Source organism: Ambystoma mexicanum, chromosome 5q, assembly GCF_040938575.1.
Source record: "Ambystoma mexicanum isolate Mex_15411 chromosome 5q, UKY_AmexF1_1, whole genome shotgun sequence".
NCBI classification, from domain to species: Eukaryota; Metazoa; Chordata; class Amphibia; order Caudata; family Ambystomatidae; genus Ambystoma; species Ambystoma mexicanum.
Window position 1 is genome coordinate 1,163,291,938 of NC_090933.1, and position 26,390 is coordinate 1,163,318,327.

Consider the following 26,390-nt stretch of genomic DNA (forward strand, 5'->3'; position numbering starts at 1 on the left):
ACCTGGTCAGAGCAAAGGCGACGGCTGCTGCCTTTCAGAGACATGCTTTCTAGGAAGTCATCAGAAGAGCGGCTACTTGGGCCACTCCGTCTGCGTTCTGTAAGCTCTATTCCCTGAATACCAGCTCCAGGCGGGATGCAATGTTCAGTCAGGCGGTTCTGAAGAACCTATTTGCTTCTTCTTGAGTATGAGGCAGGTTGTTACAACTCCTCCCAATGGTCTTGTTCTGTAGAATAACCTACAAGGATGGAGGAAAGGGTACGGGACGTATGCGTAATTAAAGTTACTCACTAGTGACTAGAGTACTCTTAGTCCTTAGTCCCCTTTCCTCCATATGTCCCACCAACCCGCGCTTGTATGCCAGGGGCTAAAATGTTCAGCATAGATAGGTATTAAAGTGTTCAATGTGTAAAAAGGGGACTGAAGTGAGGCCCCGGAGGGTGGGGTCTCAGAGGCGTTCCCACGCACAGGTCTCGCCCCCGTGTGATATGCTAAATTTATAGGGGAAGGTCATTTTTTCGTTGCCAAAGGATCCAGTACCACCCACGTGTTGGGGGACGCCCACAAGGATAGACGAAAGGGGGTTAAGCACTATGAGTACTCTATTCACTACAGTGAGTAACTTTAATTTTCAAGGCATGGTTCATAAGGGTCACCTAAGTTCCAAGCGATCTGTAGCAAGATAGATAGTATATTGTATAATCCTACTTCCCATCCCCTATCTTCCATACTTCTGGTGCATTCCGTCCTACGGAACAGAACCGGAGTGTGATTTTATTGCACCAAAAAACATTTCTTTTTAAAATGTTTACGTGAAGAGATGTGCATATGCAACACCTGCCCTGACTCCCCAAGTCCTGCTTCTGAGTCTCGCCCTTTAGTCCTTTTCTCTACACGTTTGTGAACAGGCGCGCGCTGCACCAGGCAGTTTTTTCCTGCCCTTTCTGTTGCCCTTGTTGACGTTTTCTGCGATTGTCTCAGGCATTGTGGTCAGTTGTACCTCCAGATTATTCCAGGACATAAAGGTTGTGTTGCCTGCCTGTCGTATGTGGCAGCGGATTTTCAGTGTTTACAAATTGCTCCCTTTGTTATGTGTTCATATTTTTGCTTGTTGTTGGGTGACTACGTTGTCAATGATTAAAATCCATAAGATCATCATTCTGATGATTTTTAGACTCAAATGACTGCCCAGATAGAGTCAACAGTCAGTGGATGCTGAGATGTGCAAAACTACATTTTAGAATGTTTGCTGTGGTTCTGGGTACTTTTAATCTTGCATTATGCCGAATCCCGAAACGTTACGCTCATTTTCTGTTTCCTATATTTTGGGCCCCAAGATGTTTAGGTTGCCCACAGTAGAAGGCTCGTTTTTTATGAACGTACAGATGCCAGTTACCGTGCCTGCAGGAAAGGAATGCAGGAACCGTAGATCCGCAGCAGAAGCTGCCTAATCAGGCCTGAATGTAGCGATCAGCAATCGATTGCTGGAGCTCAAGACGCAGGTAGGAAACACGAAAAAAAATAGGAAAGAATGAGCATCAAGCGTCATTTACGAAACATGTTTTCAACTGTCCATGCTGATCGCAGCATTTTAATCTATGCTTGGCATTAGCCATGATACCGTTCCAGCGAGCGCCAGCTTTTGATGAAATCGGATTCAGAGTAGCACTGTAATTCACATATCTTCATACCACTTCAAATGATGCTATTAAATTGAATTGTATTTTATAAATTATGTCACTGCAGTTTTCATACATGATCAGCACAATTCACCGGACAGCCAAAAACACTGCAAAGGCAAACAACCACTCATAAATCATTCTGCAGTGTCAGTCCACCATTTAATATTCTTCAGAATGCGTTGCATTTATCACTGAGAGAATCTAGAATAATGGGAGTGTATTTGAAACAAAGTTCACCAGGGAGATGTAGTACATCATTTGGATTTAGCGCTGCAATCTGCTTAATGGCATTGAGATGACTGCGGAGGTGCTTATGATCAACCATACATAGCAGTGACAGATGCTGCTGAGACTTAACATACCACAAAGAGAGGTTTGTTGCTAAAATGCAGGTTATGTGACAAGGTTGCAGAAAAGGACAGATTTACCTGGACACACAGCAGGCATGGGCACATTTTTCCTGGTACACAAACAAAAAACACGTTTGTGTGTAAATCACGTTCAAGGATATCAATTGCTGAAATCAAAAGCTTCATATTTGTCTTCAATATGCTAAACATTGTTCCCAGTACACCCATAGCCTTCTCTGTAAATGATATTGTGCTTTACCTCAGAAGTATACAATTGTTTCTTATACAATGCATAAGCATTACAGATGTATAAATATTGACATAGATTGTCTGCCACGCCAAGGTTGTTGTTGCTCGATAGACCTGCGTGCAGTAACACTGCAGACTTTACATATTCTAAACCGTGTTACGATTTTGAAAGCTTTGATCGTGCACTTTTGGTCGAAAAAGATCAATTACACATACATGTATATGTGGGGGTGAGGGAGTTGTCTATAGACATCGCTAAGTACCCGCCTATTTAATTAAAGCAACACACAACAAGGTCGACTAAAAGTGCAGGCTTCAATGAAAAGTCTGTGAAAAAAAAAAATGAACCTCCTGTTTTTAGAATCAATGGGGCAGTACTATGCTGTTTTGTGTTCTTCTGATGCACTTACAACCAACATCTGCGCTCGGATTCTTCAATATATCGACCCGACGAGCAGCATTATTACATTATTCATGTGCCTCTGCTATTTTTCTTTTCCTATGTATGAATAGCAGTAAAGTATTTCAATTACAATTCTATCATACCTTAACTTCTTCTCCCTTCCTGCCTATTCCTACTTGCAAACCTTCTGTGTAGTGGACCTTGCACCAACTTGATAGCTCTTCTCTCGGCTATCTAATTCAGATTTGCTTTTTTATGGCTCTTCCCACAATAGTTGAACAGGATACGCTAAGCACAACCTCACTCTTGATTTGTCCAATGAGAGCACAACCTCCACTTTGTGCTGGATTCACCCCAACATTCTATTTGTTCTTCACGCTGATTTGACATAGATATTAGACCCTGTAACTCTGCTGCAATTTGTGTCTTGTTTGTTCTGATAAACATGTTCACTTAGGATTGGAATGGCTGCCCCGGCACCACGTTGACTTGTTATGCTTGTGTATTCAAGGTGTAGAACATTATAATCGCTTCTTAAGGGAAAGTAACAAGATGTTACTCCAGAGGCTTTTGCATGGTAACAATTATATCTTCCCTTTTAAATTTGCTGTGCGACTGGCGCGTCTGCCAAGGCATGGCTAGTCCTGCTGCCCCCGCCCACTGGAAACACTAGTCATTCCTTTTCTCTTCCTTGACTGGGCTAGATGCCGTGAGCAGCCTAAAGGGATTTGTTTCTTTTTCTTGCCTTTCTCCCTTTTTAGTTTGGGCTACTAGTTGTCGCTTGCGACACCTAAACTATTGCAATAGAGTACAGATGGGGAGGAATGGCATATGAGGAAGGACAGTCTATTGATTTTGTACTCCCACGTCCCATCCCCTTTTCTCCGTACTGCAACAGAACGTTTTTCACCAGAAAAAATTGTCTTTTCCCATTTAAATTTAGTTGCGCGCGGGGCATGGCCTTAGAGCATGCGCTCCCCTGACTCCGCCCTCTTATGCCACACCAGTTCTCTTTTCTGCGTCAACGGGAGTGTACCTGCTTCACCTGCACTGTGGTTGAGGTCCTTTTTTCCCCTCCTAATTCCACGTGTTTCCTGTCTACTACTTATTATTTAATTTTTTTCCTTAAATTGTTTAAATTCTAGAAACTTAAATTCACACTGGCCTCCGGTGCCTCGCTGCTCCATGGCACATGTTGGGCGCGGTGGGCACTAGTAGGTGTCCGTCCTGCAACAGATTCTTTCCGACGTCGGACCCGCACGCACTCTGCCTCCGCTGCCTAGGCAAAGACCATGGATAGGACGGCTGTTCGGCGTGCAACGTACTTACTCCCCGGTCTCAAGAACCGGCTCGTAAGGTGATTTGAGCTGTTTTCCAGGTCTCCGCCTGAAGAAATAAGGTGTACATTCGTAGGCCAAGGTAAGTATTCTGTTCTCAAAGGCACCCCTCAAGGACGACTGCTTCCCCGGCAAGCAGCCAGGTGGGAGGGGCCACTAAGGCCCTGTCACCAGCTAGAGTACCAAGGTTACCAGCTTACCAGGTCCATGCCTGAGGTGCATGTCTGAGCCTACGCGATCAAGCAAACAGGCGGAGGCCAGAGCCATTTCCACGACAGGCACGCAGACCACGAGAGTGTCAGTCCAGGACAAGATGACTGTGCAGACAGACAAGATGAGATGGCAGCGCATGCGGACGCACACCACTCCAGCGAACCCCAGAGGCACAACCTCACCTCAAGGGCGGAATGGACTTCCATAGCCAGGCCACAAGGGATATGGTGCACTCGGGCTTGGGACGCTACTCAGAGGCACCTTTTTCTCGGAGCGGGAAGAGCGCAGCCCTCCACGCCTTCGACGCCTGTGTAGGAAAGCACATCTCCAGCGTGCAAGGAACGATTCTTTGAGAAATTCCTAACTCTAATGAATCCTCAAATGGGTGGCATCCTGAGGGGAATTATCTAGGACATGCATCCTCCTACACCTCCACAGCCTTCTGCTCCAGTCCAACTGCAGCCAGCTACTCCCTTAGTCATGATGGCTTCCCTGCCTACACTGTGGCCCTTGAAGCCTACCGTCACAGCCATGTCCCCACCGCCTGCTTTCCCCGAGTGCCCGCTGCCTGCTTTCCCCTGCTTTTCCAGCTGATTAAGCAACCCCCCAGGACCCCACGGATCAAGGGGACGAGGAGGATCCGGACAGCTCATCGTCAGCAAGAGCCTTCCATGATAGGCTAGCAGGATTGGCGGAGTACCTGGGCTTCCCTCAGCCTAAAAAAGGAGCAGCCAGAAGCGGGTGTCCTGCTGGAGGCAATGACCATAAGATCAACCACCAGTTCAGGCATCCCACTCCAAAAGATGTGCAGACCCTAGCAAAAAAAAGGTTGGACCAAGCCCAATTCTGCGCAGCCTACAAACAAGCAGCTGGATGCTAAGTACAGCCAGGCAGAAGGAGATGCTCTCCTTTTATCGGTTCACCCTCACCCTCCTTCATCTGTGATAGCAGCAGCCTCAATGTACACCAAACCACAAACATCTGCATCGTCTTCATCTACGTCTTCCTTATAGGGAAGAGTAGAAGGTTGTAGAGGCCTACAGGAAAAAAGTATCCTCCAACGCCAGCCTCCACCTGCGGCAAGCTAACAGACACTGTGGTGGCTGCTGAAAATCAGAGACTATGGACGGGAATTTCGGATTTCCTTCCTGATCTGCCAGTACACAAGCAAGCTTCATTCAAAGCTGGTCTAGCAGTACCTAGGCTAGTGGCGAAGGACCTGATGTCGACATGCCCTTTGACGTGCAAGACTTATTTGGCAAAAAGATAGATGACCACCTTAAAGGAATTAAAACAGACACGGCCACAGCTCGAGCCATCAGTTCCTTGAAGGATAAATATAAAGACCAGAGGTCTTTTCGGCCCTTTCGAGGTGCAGCATGAAAAGACAGAGGATATACACGTTCCTCCTATGGTCAAAAGTCACAAGGTAACACATTCCAAGGCAACAGATATCAATCCGCCAACAGGTATTCCCAGAGAGGAAGGTGCGGCTCTTCCCAAGGTAAAGCCCAGAGAAAACAGAATTGACCATTCGATTCTTCCCCGTCTATGCTGAACACCTGTGGGGGGAAGGGGAAGCCAATCTTTTCAATGCTGGAATTTGATAACATCGGACAAGTGGGTATTACAGGTGGTCCGCAGGGGTTACACCATAGAATTCCTAGACCATCCTCCATCCCTTGCCCCCACCCCTCGCAAAGTTCACATGCTGCGGAATGTCATTGCAGAAGTTCAAAAGTTACTGCACAAAGCAGCTATAGAGCCAGTTCCATATTCCCAGAAAGGAAAAGGTTTCTACTCCCGCTTCTTTCTAATTAAAAAGAAAAACGGTCAATGGAGGCCCATATGGGACCTAAGGGCACTCAACAAATCCATCAAACACGTCAAATTCAAAATGATATCCCTGCAAGGCGTCTTACCGTGGATTAACAAAAACGACTAGCCACTCTGGACTTAGAAGATGCATACTTCCTCATTCCAATTCATCCTGCCCACAGACAGTTCCTCAGGTTTACGATAGGAGAGCTACATTTCCAATTCTGGGTACTCCCGTTCGGGCTAAAATCAGCATCAAGGGTATTTACCAAATGTCTGACACCCGTAGCAGCAAACCTCAGAAGGTTGGGAACGGAGGTCTTTCCATATTTGGACGACTGGTTGATAAGGACAAGCTCCTTCAGTCGAGCTCAATTGGCAGTGTGGAAAACGATAAAACTCCTAAAAGGGTTAGGTTTTTCGATAAACAACATAAAGTCCTGCCTAGTACCCAGCAAGACGGTTCTTTTTCGGGGGGCCGAGTTCAACACCACCATTCTCAGGGTAAGACCATTGGCAGACAGAGTAACAGCCATCCTCAGCTCGACATCATTGTTCCTAGAAAAAGAGACGACTACGGTACGCTTTTTCAAATCCCTCCTGGGCATGATGGCCTCATGTATATTTCTCATACCAAATTGCAGACTTCGCATGAGACCAATCCAGAAGGCCCTGGACCACCAATGGACACGGGTTCATGGGAAGATTTGGTCCAGATATCGATGGCAGTGCACAAGGCACTTCAACGGTGGAACACTCCACCAAACTTGCTGCAAGGGATGCCATTCCAGGCACCAACATCCACTCTTCTCTTAAGGACAGATGCGTCCTTCTCGGGATGAGGAGCACACTTGGCGGACCTTCAGACAAAAGGGGCTTGGCCAGACCAAGAATCACAGCTCCACATCAATGTCCTAGAGCTCCGGGCGATATGATGGGCTCTAAAAGCTTTCCTTCCTGTAGTGGTGGGTCAAGTCTTGACCATCCAGACAGACAATACAACCTCCCTGCACTACACAAACAAGCAAGGAGGCACAAAGTCAGATCTTATCACAGGAAGCTCAACTACTATGGTCATGGGCCTTGCACCACAAAGTCCAGATCAGGGCGGAACATCTCCCAGGAATAGACAATGTCTTAGCGGACAAACTGAGCAGGGAGTACGCGTCATCCCACGAATGGGAGCTAGACGAAAAGGAAGTTCAACGGATTTTCTCTTTATGGGGTCAGCCACAGATCGACCTTTTTGCCACCTGGGTCAATAGGAAATGTCAAGCATTCGCCTCAAGGTACCCGGAACATCAATCAGCAGGAGATGCATTCTCAGTGGACTGGACAGGGAAGTTCCTTTATGCCTTTCCCCCATTCCACTCATAGCCAGAGTTCTGCACAGAATGAAGGAACAGGATTGCTCCATGATCCTAATAGCGCCGGACTGGGCGCAACAGATCTGATACCCGACTCTGCAACATCTATCCCGGTGGCCTCCAATTCGCCTCCAGGCTTATCAATACCTTTTGACTCAGCAGAACCACAAGGCTCGCCACCACGACCCAGTGAGCCCCTCCATCAAAGCTTGGTTCCTGAACAGCGCAAACCCATGAACTTGAACCATCCGGCGGATTGCTGGGACATAATCAGGGCCTCTAGAGCCCCCTCAACAAAGATGACCTACGTGTGGAAATGGACCCGCTTCTCTAAGTGGTGTGGTGAAACATCAATGATTAACCCGCATACAGCTTCGGTAGAACAGATACTACCTTACTTATTACATTTGGCTAAGGCGGGTCTCTTCCTATCCTCCATGAAAGTTCACGTGTCGGCCATATCAGCATACACGACGACTCCAGAAGCGCAATGATTATTCTCTCTTCCAGCCATCACGACCTTCCTGAAAGGGTTGATGCGTACTTATCCTCCTAAGCCCTCTTCAGTTCCTTCCTGGAGGCTGAATACCGTGCTAATGGCTCTCATGGAACCCCCTTTTGAACCCATTCACAGATGTGAAATAAAATTCCTATCTTGGAAAACGGCTTTTCTGATAGCCATGACTTCGGCCAGGAGGATCAATGAATTACAAGCCTTGTCCTCAGAACCTCCTTTTACTTTGTTTCAGCAAGACTGCGTCATTTTGAGGACACGCCCAAAATTTCTGGTCCAGGTCTTATCGGAAATGACACTCACAGAGCGCATTGTTCTGCCATCTTTCTTCCGGAACCATACCTTGGAGGCGGAAAGGGCTTTACATTCCCTAGATGTGACTAGGGTTTTGAAATTCTACTTGCAGAGAACTAAGGAGTTCCGCTTATCTAACGGACTGTTCATTGCCTTCGCGGGCTGCATGAAAGGACAACAAATCTCCAAAGTCTGGCAAGATGGGTCTCTTTATGTATTACCCATTGCCATCAATTCAAGGGCGACCCCCCTCTCCAGACTGCCTTCAGCACACTCCACCAGAGGAAGAGCGGCATCAGTAGCGCTTCACGCAGGGATTCCCTTGAAGGACATCTGTAGAGCCGCTACCTGGAGCACTCTGCACACGTTCGCTAAACACTACTGCCTAGCAGAAGATGCGAACAAAGAATCTGCAGTTGGACAGGCAGTGCTCCGCCACCTCTTTGCATAAGGTAGGATCAGCCTATTTTCCCGCCTTTCCCCGAGTATGTAACCTTGGTGTTGCTGCATGGTAAAGGTTTGTCAGAAAGTGTGTGTGTGTGTGTGTGTGTGTGTGTGTGTTCGTTCTGTTCAAGCATCTGAATCTATGAAAGATCCAATGCTCGAGAAATACAGTTACAGGTAAGTAACTAAGACTTCTACTGCGATTCCCACTCCGTCCGGTCACTCCAACGCCGTCTTCTTCAGTGGGAGGACGTTTTTCAGTGTGTTCCTCCACCTCATCTTCAGCTTTTCTTCGATGAAGAGACGCCTGGTAAATTCCTTACTTTTTAGGTCGCCCCAACCAGGGGACTCCTTCCCGGGGTGTTCTCAGTCCGGGAGGGCTTGAGCAGCTCTTCCACCAGGGTTTCTCCTGAGGTGCCTCGTGGGCCCAAAAGCCGTACCAGAGTTTTCTCTGAGGGTTCCCACGTCGGACCTGCCAAGAACGGACCACGTTCCGAGGTTCACCTGTTAGGTGCTGAACTTCAGCCCAGTTCATCTGTGGCTTTGAACATCGGGGTTCGCTCTGAGGTCTCAGTTTCTGGAGCTTTCCACACAGACACGGGGGCACGCCCTAAGGCCTCCTTTTCTGGAGCTTTCTGTACCAAGCCACAGCTTTAGGCCCCTCACGAGGGAGTTACGCATACCGGGGCGAAACTGAGGTTCCTCTTTTTGAGGCTAAGGTCTGTACTGACAAAACCGAGAGACCTGCTCATAAGGTCTTGTCTGTAAGGGTGATTCTTCGGCATTCAGGGTCGCGGTGATAGCGGTTCTGTCGAGAGGGCAAAGAGGGTGGTCATAGACTGTAACTCCTCCGTTTTTGGCTCTGTAGAGGTTCCTCCTCTGGAGGCTAATTTTGGGGCCACCTCCAAGATGTCCAGTAAACATCCGAGACCCCCCAGTACTGGTTCTGCCGAGGATCCTTGTGTCAAGGCTAAGGTGTTACTTAAGTCTACACATGTGACTCAGTTCTGTTCCGGCATCGACAAAATGGCGGCCCACCCCTCATGGTCCACGGCGCCCATTTTGGATTCTTCCTTTACACCTATGTTCTCTACGGCGGGTGCTGGGAATCTTAATTTTGGAGCTGAGCAGCCTTTTTCACCTCAAGTGGAAGGTACAAATCTGTTCCGCCCTTCTTATGACTGGCGTGCTCGGATGCTGCTGCCACACACTGTCTCGCTTTCGCCTGCTCCTGCTTCACTGCTCTATGCTGACCCGATTGGTGATGGGCCTTCCTGGCAACCATCCTCATTGCGTTTGTGGGTGTATGCCCCATATGAGAGGCCTCTGCCTACCCCAGCGCCAAAGCCTTCATCAGAGGATGCAATTTTTGGGAAATTTCAGAGGCTCATGCATTCTGACCCTATGAAGGAGTATTTTAAGGGTCTTTTCACGGAAATCTACCCTGAACCTCCGGCTCCACCTTCCAACCAGGCGGCTCCTGCGATGGTACCTATTGGTCTGCCTCCAGCGCTTCCTCCCTTTGTGGGATGTTTTCATCCACGCATCCAATCCCTACCACATCATTGTGCATTACTGACATGGGAAACATCATAATAGCCGCCGGAAAGCATGCTGCTCGCCAGAGATCATCCAATAATGCGCAGTGAAAACCTGACAGGCCACCATCCACTTTTGCCTCTGTCAGTGTTAATACAGGAGACCATTGCCAGACCCTATCTTTTGGCTGCACACAGAGCAAAATCAGTGCAAAGTAATATAGTGCTGGTCAAAATCTGTTTTAATTGATGTCAAAAATTGCCAAAATCATGGCTCACAGAACCACTAATAAGGTGCCACCTCCTTGTGGGGGGGGGGGTCATCATCATTCTCCCGCAAGAATCTGCATGAATCTGAGGTCCACAGAAGTGCACCTATATTTGAACAAAGTATAATTTGAGGACTGCTTACTGTTAAGGCAGTTGTCAAAAATGGCTGCAATACCGGTGCTTGACACTAACCGGTGCTAGCGATCTAATTCTGACAGGAGACCTGTATTTCAGAAGCTAAACAGCATCCGAAGTTAGCTGAGACTTCAAAGGGCTTGCTGGTCAATGAGAATTCTTAACACCTACTCTTTCCAGGCCCTACACCAACAGCACAGGATATCACAGGGTCCGGTTGATTAAAAGGGGAGGAGAGTTTCCCTGCAGCCTGGAGGAAAGCGACAATGGATGCCTTCAGCTGAATAGAATATGCTGATTTTGGGTGTGATCTGTCAACACTGCTCTGGGGGAAGGCAAGACACGTGATCTCTGAGTCAAGCCAAGTTCCCGGGGGCGGGACAAACAAATGTGTGTACTGAATTGAGAGCAAATGTATGTTTTATTAAATTGCTTATAAAATATTGTATCAAGCTGACAGAAATGTACAATTTGGGGATTCTTAATATGAAAAATTCACTCACAGTTGAAGACGAAGTTGGACAATGTGGGATGTTCGGAGGCAAAACCCTGGATTTATTAATATTGTAGAAACTGTGTTTATGCTAGGACAATGCAAACTTACAGTAAATATGCGCAGAGAGGGATGTACCTCCGTGGAAGATTTGATGAAAAACCAATATGGCAAAACCCACTAAAAGCGCAAAGTGTTGTCATTTCTGAACCCAAGCTCTTAGAAAGATCAGGGTTGAACAGAGACCTGTCTTCAGCAATCTGTGATGTGTACATGTAATTTCAACTTGTGTATCTGGGAAATATGTGTTTTGGGTAAAATTGATTTTCTATAAGAAACCAAAGGGGAGTGTTCTTTCCTTAAAGCCATAAAAATGATTCCTGATGACACAGGATGACTCACTACTCCGTTCTCCAGTCAGAGGACAGTAAATCCTTTAACCTATCAGAACCCTTAGTGGGTTGGGCATAGAAAGTCAGCCTTCCCACCCACTTTCAAAAGACATAAAAAGAACCACTGAAAGCCAGATAGGGACTGCTCTTTCCACTTTCTTGCACAGCACTTTGCCGGACCAGACAATATCCAGAAGGACCATAGACTCCAGATAGACTCCAGAACTTGAAGCAGAGAGGCCTGGACCAAAAGCTGAATCCTTCTTAGCAGGCCTCAGAATCCAGCAACCTGTCCAGCACCACTTGTAAAAAAATAGCTGCTTCTTGCTTGCAACTACTGAATTTCGTTTAACTCTGATAATCATTCCTGAATCATTGCTAGTGTTGACCTGAACTAATTCAAAGTAGCTGTCACCTACCCTGAATCTCCTATAGGGAATTAAAATCATTTTTAGCTTATTTTTCACTTCATTGCAAATCACATGTAACAGTATTTGGCCTGTGTTTAAAATCATCCCTGTTTCTCTAAGCTTGCTGGGGGAAACGGGAACTGAACTGCTTCTGATTGTATTCCTGAAAACCTGTGTGCCCTCATTTCCATCTCTTCATATTGCATTGGGGTGAGTGAGGAAAAAGTGATCAGATTATCTCTTGTTGAAACCATATCCAGTTTATTCTGTGCTGCATTCTTTCCATCATTGCTTTTCCTTGAAACTATACAAAGTATTATCTGCTACCTTATCCTTTCTATACCAACTCCTAAGTTATTAAAGAATTGTGCTACTGTAATATTATCCACTGTTAATCACTGTCATATTCATAAAAGTGCTATCAAATATTAATTCATTCATAAAAGTGTGATATCTATATATTGTTTAATTTTTCAAATATATCTTTAAATTTGCAAAACAAACCTACTTCTTGGCTCAGTGAGGTCAGGGGATTCAAAGAGAGGGGCGTTATAGGTTCATCATCCAGATTTATGAACTTGTCATAAAAATATATAAATAAGGGCTTTCATTGGGCATCCCAGACTAGGCATTGACTTAGTAGGAGTGCTGAATTGAAGTCACTTACACCTTACCCCTGCTGTCTCCCATAGAGAAGACGCCGGTAGACCGGGATAGCACTTTAAAACCTGTGGCGGCCCAGCCGTCTGCTCCCGATTCGCTGGATGACCCTCAAGCAGATCAGGATAGCGATGAGAATCCCCGTTCTGTCAGAGCATTCGATGACCAGGTTCTGAATATGATGGCCCTCCTCGGCATTGCAGTACCTGGGGCCCCCGCTCTGCAGGAAGGGGTGCTTTTGGGAGCGTTCACCTTGTCACCAAAAGAGCGTACCGCCCTGTTCATCCAGAAGGACGTTTTGGCTGAGGCCTATAAGGTCTGGGATAAGTCCCATACTCGGCTGCATGTAAATAAGAAAATCGACACCCATTACAGGCTTCACACCTCTGGGGAGATAGCCTTGGTGTCTTGTCCGCTCCCTTCCTCGACGGTGATAGATGCAGCCACGCTTCAATCCTTGCCGGCTTCTGCAAATTCTACGGCTGCGGCTCAGATTCTCTCCAAGGAAGACACAATTCTGGACTCATTGGGCAAGAAAGTCTTTGCCAACTCAAGACTGCAACTTTTCCAAGCAAATACCAAGCTGATCCTGGCGGCAGCTAATATGAAGCTGTGGAAGGAGTTGGCTGAATTCCAGGAGTGCATTCCTGCGGATAGGCTAGACAACTTCAAAGCCGGTTTGTCGGATGCCAGGGTGTTGACACAAGATCTCCTGGAAGCTGCAGAACACCATGTGTATACCTCAGCTCGAGGCCTGTTGGTGGGAATTGACACTTCCCGCCAAGCCTGGCTCCATGCGACGATGTTTTCGAAGGAGGTGCAAGATAAGGTTCTGGACCTTCCCTTCGATGGGAAGGAATTGATCCATTCCTCTACGGATTACAAACTTACAAAGACCAATCTACTCAAATCTTTGTCGGTCCTGGCAAAGGTCCCAGCTAAGGCCCCTTATACACAGAGGTCAGGGTCTCAGTCTCGATCCTTCTCTGGCTTCAGGGGGTTCCAGGACCGCCGGGCGCGCAGGACTGAACCTCCGGTTGGCGGCACCCGTCGAAAACAACAACATGGCCAGTTTTTTCTCTCGCCCATCAGCCTCCTCTCCAGGGACAGGTAGTCTCCCTGCCGACAAGTCTGCAAAATTATATTTTTTGTCCGTCGCATGAGACTCATCTGAAGGCGTGGCAGACCATCACCGAGGACCAGTGGGTTTTGTCCATCGCTCGGGCAGGTTTTCGCTTGCCCCTTCCCCACCCTTCAACCCTCCCTTCCAACAGATCGGGACACCCTCCCTCATAGCCGAGGTTCAGAAGCTTCTAGACCTCAGGGCAGTGCAACCTGTTGCACTCGGGGAGCAAGGGGAGGGCTTCTACTCTGGTCTGTTCACGGTGCCCAAACCCAACCAGGCTGGCCTGCACACCATCCTCAACCTTTCCCTGTTCAACCTTTCTCTTCCCCAAGAGAAATTCAAGATTATCACACCTTGCCAAATAAAGTCCTCTCTTCAGAAGGGCGACTGGCTCAGGTCCACTACCCTTCAGGATGCGTGTATGCACATCCTTATATGGAGGCCACATCGAAAATATCTGCGCTTCTCCCTGGAAGGGGAGCATTTCTAGTCTGCGTGCTCCCTTTTGGTCTCAGCTCGGCACCACCTGTCTTTACGAAGATGATGTTGGTCATCTCAGCTTTCCATTGGCTATAGTGGGTGCTTGTATATCCTTATTTGGACGGCTGGCTCCTGCACAGCCCTTGTCCACTGAAGGCTTTGAGCAATCTCCAGTCTATCCTCCAGCTCCTGTTCAATCTTAGGCTGTCAGTGAACTGGCAGAAAACTTCCATGACGGTCTCCCAATACTTAATCTTCCTGCGTTTCCGTTGGAACACGATCGACTCCAGGGTGTATTTGACGGCGAACAGGATTGTGTATCTGTTCGCCACGTGTCAGCTCTTCATCCAGTCAGAGCACATGACGGCTTGGTGGTTCCAGAGACTTCTGGGCCTCATGGCCTCGTGCATACTAGCTCTTCCTCTTGTGCGTCTCAGAATGAGACGTACACAGCTGGCTCTTAGGAGCTCTTGATGTCAGGCTTCGGACTCGGATTCCAAGATGATCCCAGTTCCATCCTACATGATGGTGGTCTTCGACCAACAATCTTACAGTGGGGGGTCTGCTTTCATGAGCCCTTCCCACAAGTGACGATTACCACAGACTTCTCCCTTCTGGGGTGGTGCGCGAATCTGGAGCATCTCCAGGTTTTCGATCTATGGACACTGCAGGGCAGGCAGTTTCATATAAATTATTTGGAACTCCTGGCTTTTTTTCTGGCGCTGAAAGCTTTCCAACCATCTATCACGAACCGGGTGGTCCACGTCCGCACGGTCAACTCGCTGTCGATGTTTTATATCAACACGTAGGGTGGTACCAAGTCACCACCTCTTGTGGACCTTGCCATTCAGGTTTGGGAATGGGCCATCCCGCACAGCATTTGGATACTGACGGTACACATTCCAGGACAATTCAATGTGACTTCAGACTCACTCGGCCGACAGACAGTGGCCAGCTACGAGTGGGAACTGAACATGTAGGTCGACTCCACCATCTTTCGCTAATGGGGCACTCCAGAAGTGGAACGTTTTGCGACAGCCACAAACAGGAAACGTCCTCTTTATGCATCCAGAAACGGTCTCGGGGCCTCCTCTCTAGGGGATGCTCTCGAGATCCTGTGGCAAAACATGAAGGCATATGCCTTCCCGCCTCTTCCTTTGATTCATTGGTCACTCTGCAAGCTCAGGAATACAGCGAATTGCACTCTCCTGTTCCTAGCTCCTTGGTGGCCAGCCAGATTCTGGTTTTCGGAACTTCAGCATCTGTCGATTTGTCCTCCAATCAGACTCCCGTTGATTCCCAACCTGCTTCACCAGTGCGATCAGCAGGTGTGGCACCCCTCCCCACAATCATTCAGCTTGGCGGCCTGGTGCCGGAATTCAAATCCTTAGCGCAGTTCAACCTGTCTGAGGACAATATGCGCATTATCCAAGCAGCCAGGAAGCCTTCTATGAGGACTCCGTATAGGAGCAAGTGGATCAGTTTTTGTCACTGGTGTTTAGCTAAGCAACTAGACCCCAGAAATGCTATGTTTAACACTGTCCTTTCGTTCATTTCTCATCTGGCTGCTTCAGGCATTCATGTCTTGTCTTGTAGGACTTACTTGTCGGCTATTGCCGCCTACCTGTCCACTGACACCTGATCCTTTTCTTTGACGAACCCAGTCATTAAACAGCATTTCGCAGGTTTATTACATCTTTTTCCACCTGAAGCAATTCTCATCCAAAGTGGGATCCTAACCGCCTTATGCCATAAACCTTTTGAACCCATGGCTACAACAGATCTAAAGTACTTTTCTTGGAAGGTTGCATTTTTGATTGCAGTGATATCGGCAAGGCGTGTAAGCTAGCTTCAAGCTTTGTCCTTGGAACATCCGTTCCTTACCTTCCATAAGGATAAGCTTGTTCTCCGCACTACTCCTTCTTTCCTCCCTAAAGTAGTTACTGATTTTCATTTGAATCAATCTATCTTATTACCTGTCTTTTTTCCGAACCCCGCCTCAGAGGACGAGAGGGTCACTTTAGATGTCAGGCGAGCCCTGAAGTTCTATCTGGACAGAACAACTGAACTCAGGGGCTCCTCTCAACTCTTATGTTCGGAGACCCGAAAGGGAAACCTGCTTCAAAGGCTACTATCTCCCGATGGATTGCCTACTGTATTTCAGACGTGTATACCATTCAGGGCTTGCAACCTCGGAGAGGCATTCATGCCCATCTTGTTCGTGGCAAATCGGCTACTGTTGCCTTCCAAAAGTATGTTCCCTGGGAAACCATTGCCGAGGCAGCTACGTGGGCTTCCCCATCAGCTTTTTGTAAGCATTACTGCTTGGAACCGAGCTCCAGGGCCGATGCTCAATTCGTCGGTCAGGCAGTTCTTAAAAACCTTTTTCAGTAAGGGGGTTCCATCCACACGCATTACCTGTGAGGAGTGTTTTGGAATCTCCCACAGGTATGCAAGTATGGAGGAAAGGGGAGGGGACATAGGAGTATAACAAAGTTACTCACCGTAGTGACTACCTTACTCCTAGTCCACAGTCCCCTTTCCTCCATATGTCCGCCTGCCGTCCCCTCTAATAAGTATCGTCTATTATTCCTTAAATAGTTGCAGAGCTAGCAATAGAAAAGAACTGAAGGGCAATGCGTGGGGCGGAGCTCAGGAGGTCCTTGTGCAAAAATGTCCCATGTAAAAAAAGGACAAACAATTTTTCAATTTTGATGCTTTTTGACAAAAGTGCTCCGGTCCCGTTCCGAAGGACGGAATGTCCCACAAGTATGGAGGAAAGGGGACTATGGACTAGGAGTAAGGTAGTCACTACAGTGAGTAACTTTGTTATTATATTACATATTTATGTAAACCGCTTCATGCTGGAACCCTCCCACTTCTAAGTGCTGTAACAACTGTGGCATTACTACAAAATGTAATGGTACTCAATGTATCAACCTCGGAAAGATGAAGGTCTGATTAGGCGCTGCCAAGATTTGAACTTGGAAAGTGAAGGCAGGCATATGCCACAATTGAGCATTTAACTCACTGAGATATACACTTAGTGCAGATGAAAAGAAACATTTAGCATATTTGCCCCTGTTCCTTCCAGTCCTTTTTCAATACAAAATATAACATGAATATAGCATTTATAAGAAGTATGCCATGACATATTTGTCCTGCTTCTAAGCACTGTAATAAAAAGTGAAATAGTATGTGTTATATTAATAAGAAATGTAATCCCCGCAGTCGGAGCATTACCAAAGTTTGTGGGTATGCACATGTAAGGAGAAATGTCTAAATGTTAGCATCAATAAATCCTTACAACTGCTCAGAATGATGTCATAGTCTTAAATCAGTCTTGATTTAAGTGCGACAGCTGGGATTCTTACATTGCCAAGGCTCTCTGTGCAGGAGATTGGATGAACTCCCTGGACATGTGGGACATTTACCTGTGTGTTCCCATTTGGCATCCTCACTGCAAGTTCCTATGATTCACTGCCATGGGATTCAATGTTCAATACAAAGTTCTGCCATGTAGCCTAAATTAAGCAGCATATTTATTCAAGGAACTGTACATAATTCACATAGTACAAAATTGTAATAAATGACAAAGCATCATAGAAATGAGATTCATGGTGCAAACTGCAGGTCAGGAAAGAAACATTAATATGTCTTTCGGGGTGGACATGGCCTTTAACTGCTCGACCAGCCCGGCCCTGGCGAGGGCTCTGGGCCGTTAAAGGACTGCTCACCCCCCAGAACGAGGGTGAAAGCCATTCTCACCCCAGGGTTTATTCGGAATTGCAAATGCTTGCTCAGCCAATCTCCCGTCAGGAAAAAGATGTCGATCGCCATAGGGAGAAGGACAAGTCCCTTTTCCATTTCTATGGTGACTGCCGGGAGACGGGGGAGTGTTGGGACTGGAGCACAAAGCTCCAGTCCAGCAGGTTAGTAGTGAGGAAAAGGGAGAAGGATTGTTTTGGGGGGTGGTGGTGTCTCCGTGTTTCCTCACACATACAATTTTTTTAGAATGACGCCACCTGAGGAAGGGCCTCGGATGGCTGGAAGCAGTGGCCGGGGAATGTGCATTCTTGCCCGCTGCTCCAGCCACCGAATTGTCTAAGCATCCTTCCCCGGGTGCATGAATTTTGAGACATTTCTTAAAGAGAAGTAGATTACAACAGGAACGAATATCCAGAGGGAAGAATTACATAATGTAGGAGCTAGTAATTGAAAGCAACGAAAACAAGAGGAATCACAGGGGGGGCGAGGAACAATAAGGAGGAATTGGGAAGAAGAACAAGGAGCCTTAGGATGATGATGATATAAGGAAACTAAGAAAGACTAATATGAACCAATGCTTGAGGCCATAGAAAAATCAGACAAAGAAAATGAAACTCAAATCCTGGTATAATTGGAAGCCAGTGGTGTTGAATGAAAAAGGAGAAATAGTAGAATATCATAGTCCAAACAATAATCTAACAACCAAGTGAAGAATGGAACATAGAGGACAAAGAGCGTAAGCCAGAACAATGTACAGAATCAACAATAATTAAGACAATACACAAGTTTGTAATATTACTTTCATGGAGGACAAATTAAGAAGATTGCACATTTTCTTAATATTATAAAGATAGACATTACAAGATTGAATGATCATAGAAATTTGAGTTCGGAGAGAGAGTAGGCAGAATCAAAAATATAGCCAAGCTTGCGAGTGTGAGGAACAACTGGTAGGCTAAGAGGTGGAAAGAAAATAGAAGATGGCGAGATATTAGAAGATGATACAGGGAACAAAATAATTTTAGTTTTCTTTGAATTAAAACCTGCAACATGAGAGGCCAAGTGACAAGCAGAAACATGTTGATGCATGGTGTCGAAAGATGAGAAGAAAACCACTGAAAAGCCTTGTTGGATGATCTACTGTATCAAAGACTGTACTGGGGTCTAACAAGATCAATATAAAATATAGGTTTAAATGGATGGTCAGCATGAACAATAGAATTAGAAACAGAAAGAAGAGTGGTTTAAGGAAAATTAAGTGGGCAGGTTGTAGGTTGGCTTTGTTTTTTTGTAATGTTGTTAAATTCCAGCCACGAGAGCCAAAGGGTCTCTTTATCAAGATAGTCGAAGAAACAGCATCAGGAACCTCCTTCAAGGAGAACCAGTTATCAACTGTCCCTGCTGTTTACCAGGCCCACATATACACCTCAGTGCTGGCGGAAAGACATGTTATACATTATATTACCATGGCTTTCAGAATGAGCAACATAACAGAAGAGGATGTATGTGTGAATAATTGGTACCACATGATCCTCTCGTTTGGGCACTCAATAGAAGTGATCAGAGAAAGTGTTAGATCCTTATTGTTAAGCTCTAAGATATAGAAATATTACCTACCACCTTGTCTCATGATTATCCTCTCTTAGTGTCATTAACACAGCATATTTTGAATAAAAATGGAAGCATGGAAAGCATATCTATTAAAGCCAACCATTGGGTTTCAATCATGACAAGGGAATGATTTGTACCTTTACCTACCTAGTAGTATGGTTGATTCGTGTTCTGTTGATCCCAGCACAAAGTCCAGTAAGTGAAGGCAGTTTGAATTGTAAATATGTATTATGGGTTCACCAGTGCAACATTATGAACAAATGCAATGAATGTAAAGACTATGAGGAAGAAATGCTATTAAAACATGTATGACTTATTACATAATCATCATTCTTTCCTCCAATTTCAGCACATCTGATTACTATGATTATGCACATGGAGCTAGCGAAGACTCGTATGATTCATACGGTGAGTTTTAAAGGAAGATTGTACAGTTCATTCATGCTTGAGAATTATCTGCTACTTTATATCAGAGTTTGCAAATGCAGTTCCCAATGCCCAACCTTGATTGCAATCTTTTCATTGTGTGTGCTGTTTCAACTCATTATCTATTGCATACATAGGCAGGCTTGAATAGAATCACATTTACTTCGCATTTGGAAAATAATGTAGGTTTACATGGGGATCACATCTCCAATGTGTGCACGTCCCCAACTCGGCCGTCCTTTACTATGTCCCTCAAACAAGTCACAGTAGAGCACTCATGATGCTTTCCATGTCAGGCACATTCAACTTCTCCATGCCTCTTTCACAAATAAGCCCTTTCCTGAGGAAGAAGCTCACATCTTGTGCCTCTGCTTTCTTTTACTCCCTCTCTTCAACTGGCGTCCTGTTCTTCTGTGCTCCAACAGTGTACTGGCCAACCACTGGAGTGCATGGCAAATGTTAGAGTTGCAAACTGGCACCACCCCCTTTGATTTTGTTTCTGTTCATATGAGGGTCATTCTATAAACATGCATTACAAGGGCACAATTTGAGAAACATTTGGTACTTGCATTCCTGTCTGCTACATATTTCAGAAGCTGTAGCATAACACCTTGAAGGTGCCAAGGCGACGCATGTCCTGCAACAGGCAACAAAGACTGTGCCTCTGAACTCACCCCATTCATCACAAGCCTGATTAATGCCTCGTTTTAAAAGATTTGGGCCCAATCAATATAAAAAACGCTTGAGTTCTCCCTTTACAAAAAAAAACCCTCTCTCGATCCAAACACTCCAACAAACTATCGCCGATGACAACAGTGCCACTCATATTCAAAATACTAGACAGAGTAGCATACCAACAAATACAAAACTACCTGGAAGCTAATAACCTCCTTGGCCTGCGACAGTCTGGTTCCCCCCCCCCCCCCCCCAAAACACGGGACAGAAACAGCCCTCCTGGATTTAAAAATCTAAAGGGATGAACTAAAAGACAAAGGTAAATTAGCCTTACTACTCCTACTCAACCTCTGTGCTGCATTTGATCTTGTCGACCACAAAATCGTATGCAAACACCTAGCATCTGCGGCACACTTCTCCCCCAATGCCACTCAGTGGATACATTCGTTGCTATAGACAGAAAAACAAGAGTCTTCTCCCCAAATGCAGAAGCACAACCTACCCCTGTCACGTGGAGTACCCCAATGCTCTTGCGTTTCTTCAACGCTGTACAACATTTTCACCAAAACCTCTTTTTGACCGCCTCGATGACTGGGGTGTCACCTACACTAACTATGCTGACGACACCCACATCCTCATCCCTATCACAGGTGGCCATGTCACTGACTCTGTTACTCTCAATACCAACCATCTATCCAAGCCTGGATGGTGCACCATGGCCTATGCTAGAACGATGAAAAGACAGAGCTGCTCCTCATAGGGTCACAATTTTGTCTGACTAAACTGAACGAGGCCTTTAAAACAATCAACATTGACCGTACCTTAATAAAAGTATCCAAAGAAGTAAAAACCCTCGGATTTTACCTGGATCCTTCACTCACACTATCGAAGAAAATGAATACCACTGTGTCAGCAGCAGCTTACACCTGGAAGCTTATCAACACTTTCAGACCACACTTGTAACCTGACAGTTGCATCACTATGGTCATAGCCCTCATTCTAACGAGATTGGACTACTGTAATTCCCTCTATACCGGCACTAAGATCCAAAAACTAAAAAAACTCCATATACTACAAAACAACGCCCTCAGAGCGGCACTCAACATTCCCAAAACCACCCACATCTCCACTACAAGACGGAATGCCCACTGGCTATCAGTTCAAGAACGTATCCTTTTCAAAACTCTCATCCTGACACACAAATGCCTCCACAAGCCAGCACCCGCATACCTTGACAAAGGGGGTCATTACGAGGCAGGAGGTAACCATGCCGCTATTAGCGGCATGGCTACCCCCTTACTGGGTACCGAGTCTGGGGTCTTTGAATGAGGAATTACCGGGCCATTCAGACCTTGGGGGGGGGGGGGGGCAATTCCTCATTCAAGGAACCCATCCCGTTCCCATTTGAGCCCCCATAGGGCTCAATGGGAATGGGGAGGGTGCTAACAACGGGTTTGTAACGGGCCCGTTGTTAGCACCCTGGTCTGCTCGCGGGACCCGCTAAGGACGCCTGGTTTTACCAGGCGTCCTTAGCGGGTCCCGCGAGCAGAACCCGTAATGAGGCAGTAAGGGGTTGACAGCTCCGGCGTCGTTAACCCCTTACTGCCCATCTTGTAATGACCCCCAAAGTGTCCAGTTCCCAATCCAACAGGCCTACACGATCAGCAAACGTGCACCTGCTAGCCACTCCCACTACAGAAAGCACGAGGAAGTAGCTTCCCCCCAATAGCTTACCAGCCAGACAGTCCTTCCGGAAACAATTGAAAACCTATCTCTTTACACAGGCATTAAGTAATGAAGTCCTGCCTCCAAGCCACTAAGTCAGTCTAGATCCAACATCACCTAGAAAACTACACATTCTCTATTCACTAGGCCGCCCGATCCAACCTATTACACAGAACTATGTATGTAAATAACCTTATTGCTCTTAGAAACCCTCTGCCATGGTCTTATGCAACAATGTAAATAAAAGATATACTATGTAATTATGTGTATTTGTAACTAAGAAAATAACTGTATTTCATAATCATGTCTCATATAAGATATGCGCCCAGATGCCCACGGGTTAGGCGTGCTATACAAATTGCAAAATAAATGGAAGGCTAAGGAAATAATCCAACCCACGCCATTCTGAAGATGCTTCCTTATAAGTCCTTAACAATCTTTCACGCTCTCCTTTCCTTTACATAATACGCTTCACATGATAAAGAGATGGCTATATCTTGCTTAAAGACTTAACATTTAAAGGTCTGGGAGGATAGCTCAAGGGAAAACACGCTCGTTTAGGAACCAAGACGATGTTGAGCAACACAGGTTTGATCTCCGGGTCCACGCTTGGAAATCTCTGGGTATTAAGCACGTTATAAATAACCAATTACAATTACAAGAATCTGTCTCACTGTTACCTGGACTGAGTATCTCCAAGAAGAGTATATACTCAAAAGTTCAATAGGATGATAGGGCATTGGCTTAGTTTACTGATGTGAGCTTCATATTTCCCACTGAGTGTGGCTCCTATCAATTTAATATTTGTATGTTTTTTTATAGCACCTCCAATTGCCAAAGTGCTTCTCATCACTATACAAAAAGTTGACTGAGTGGCCCAAACACGAAGATAACAGCTGTCTAGAGTTAAAGTTAAAACTACTGCAGAAGTCAAACTGAAAGTTACATACCCTATTTAGGCAATAGAACCAGACAAAGGGGGGCATTACCGCTCTGGTACTTCCCCAGGCCGTCAGTAACAAGCCTGAGCGAAATATCTAGGCATGTTGTGCGGCATGTAAACTGTTTTTTAATCTTGAGGAAAAAAAGCTAAAGAAATGGCCGTCATGGATCGCCTTTCCTTGGTGGCAATCAAAAAGTGTTTTAAAAAAAATGTAAACAAAGAGAATGGCCGGCAGGGAACAGGGAGAAGGAACCACCCTAGTCCATTCTCCCTTTCCATGGAGGCCATTTGCAAGGCGGAGATACGCAGGGAACACTACTTTTCCCAGTGCCAGCGAGGCACAATGCAGCACAAGGTAAGTTGGGAGGGTTTGGAAGGAGGTTAAATATGAGGAAAAGTTGGATGGGGAAGGGGATTGCGGGCAGCGCACTTAGCTCATTCTCAATGAGGGAAGATGGTGTCGTCCTGCTCTTAGGAGGCTCAGGGCAGGTTATTTCCCTGTGTGGTAAAGACCCTGTACTGAGCCTCCTCAAGGCCACCACACCCACCTTGCCGGGTACCAATCAGGATTATAACATTTCAACCAGTGGGCGGCACTGTAAGTAAATTGGAAAACTTTATTGCGTTACTTTGGGGCCATAGAAATGTATTCTGTTAATGTAAACTATATTTTCTAAGGCTGATAGAATTGTTTATCGCCCATTCGTATTTATTGTCCAGTAAAGGATGGAAACATGTATATAAATGCCCAGATAAAAAATGTTGTCTGAGTCAAATGGTTTAATGACCAGGATTTCGCAAACTGTTGGATTTGACTAGTATTTCCTTTAAAAAATGCACTTTCAAATGTATTGTGTCCTCCCACGTATTTGGCATCTAGGATAGTCGTATCTCTCCAGCTTCGCTGCTTTGGAATAATTTTTTCGGCAGAAACCGCTGTGCACGAGGTCGTGGCGTTGATGTCCCTCGAGGGCCGCCGTGGCGTGTCGACGTCACCAGTCAAATAGCTTGTGCCACGTCTGTTTGCTTCAATTCCGTTTTTTCGAGCTTCACTTCAATACAACAGCGTGCTTCGTTTATTCCTAGTGAAAAAATGGCCTCTTCTACTCATTCAACCCCTAAGTCGGGTTTCATAAAGTGTCATGACTGTGGAACAAAAATGGCCATCACCGATCCTCACCGGGTTTGCCTTTGGTGTTAGGGTAAAGACCATTTTTATCGATGACTGCGGCTCCTGTCAGTCTATGACTGAAAAAGCTCTTTGCGAACGAAAAGGTAAATTGGCAGTGGGGCGGGAAGCTTCAAAGGGCTCTTCGAAGAAATACAAAAAAAAACGGGGAGTCCAAAGACTCCACTCGGCACAAACATCTGAAGAGGTCTCGACCAAGGAGTCTGTCCAGAAGAGACGTCACAAGTCTCCCTCTGTCATCAGACACCTCCACTGAGGTGATACGATGCCCGGCTAGGTCGGATTCCCCCAGCAACTGGAATGCTTTCAGGGTAGAAATGATGCGAATCTTTGAGAACGCGACCTCGACCCTCCCACCTCCCCAAAAGAGCCTCGCAAAAGTCAGACCCCGATTGCTCACTTGGATGACGCAGGCAGGTCTAAAACTACTTCAGCAAGTAGTAAGTCAGAGTCTCGACACTCTCGACCCAACTCCAGAAAGTCGAAGGCTTCGACCTGGGAATCGAGTCGATCCCCGGTTCTGTCGAAACATAAAACGTCAAGTTTATCGACGTCTTCATCAACACCCTCTGCGCCGATTGCTTCTACGCCGAAGTCAAAGGCATATCCATCGAAGAAACCTTCGACTGTCCCTTCGAATTCCTTGAGGCAATTTCCGGTACAGGAAAAAATCTACAAACCTGTACCGAGGTCTGACTTTTTTAAGTCAATGTCCTCTATTTCTGAAGTGGAAAGTGCCTCTGTGTCACGTCTGAATGTATGTGAGAAGTAAGATAGGTAGTATGTCTCGGTTAGGTAAAAACATTGATTAATTGTGAGAAGGGAATTCATAATTGGTTTTTGTACTTAACCTCCCTTTTAAAGAGTGAGAATTCATGGAGGAAGTGAAGCTGCTCACTGATTGGTGGAGTGAAGGGCCTCAGGGCAGCACCAACATTCTAAACGGCCTTTCATCTGTCCGGTCCTGACTTTTCTTGTCCACCGGAGCTGCTGAACCCCACAGATCCCTCAAGACTGTTTGATCAACAGCTGTGTAAATTAGCAGCTGAATAACTAACACTCCCAAGGGAAAGGGGATGTGGAGAAAATAAAGAACAGACTCCAACTTGCGTGTTTGTTTAAAGTGGAAAGAGGATCTTCATTAGTTATCTAGTGAGTTAGGTATTTAGGTAGCTGCAGAGAGTTTACTTCTTAAAGACATTGTCAAGTGTTAGTGTGCTGGAAATCAACTCTAGTTACTAAGAAAGACATTCTGTAAAATACATGTTGAATGAATACTGAACCTGACATGTGAGCTGCATGCAAAGAATCCTTGCAAGTAGCAGTCATGCTGTCTTAAAGCAGTGTGGAAATGTGTGGTTAAAAAACTGTGAATGAAAGAAGACATTGTCAACAGTCTTGAGGGATCTGTGAGGTTCAGCAGCTCCCGTGGACAAGAAAAGTCAGGACCGGACACTCTGAAGGGAATGTTTCTCCGTTAGGAGTCAAATTTAGTTCTAGAGAAGTTCCTGAAGAACCAATTGACCCTGAGTCAAGGTTAAAAGACCTCTGTGACTCTCTCCACTCTGCCAGTCAGAATGAGATCCCTGCTAGAGAATGGTGCAATAGAACATGTACCTGTAGTGGAAAAGTATAAGGGTTGTTATTCCCCTTATTTTCTCATTCCCAAGAACAACGGAGGACTGAGACCTAAAGTTCCTCAGGAAGGATAAGTTCAAGATGGTCACACTTGCTCAGATCCTTCAGGCTCTCCAACTCCAAGACTGGTTGGTATCACTGGACCTTCAGGATGCTTACTTTCATGTGCCAATCCATCTCAGGCACAGAAAGTACCTGAGGTTTGCGGTTGGCGACTCACATTATCAGTTTCGAGTTCTG

At 46.0% G+C, this 26,390-nt stretch overlaps 1 protein-coding gene across 4 annotated transcripts in view; it reads left to right on the forward strand.

Annotated features, from left to right (window-relative positions):
• Window positions 1-26,390, forward strand: part of KHDRBS3 (KH RNA binding domain containing, signal transduction associated 3) — a 515,298-nt gene that overhangs the window by 377,016 nt on the left and 111,892 nt on the right. For all 4 annotated transcript variants that reach the window (XR_011278673.1, XR_011278672.1, XM_069621670.1 and 1 more), the window contains one exon: window positions 19,904-19,962. Coding sequence is in view for 2 of the 4 variants with exons in the window: in XM_069621670.1 (XP_069477771.1) it covers window positions 19,904-19,962 (59 nt within the window). In the remaining 2 variants the exon portion in view is untranslated. The remainder of the gene's footprint in view (window positions 1-19,903; window positions 19,963-26,390) is intronic.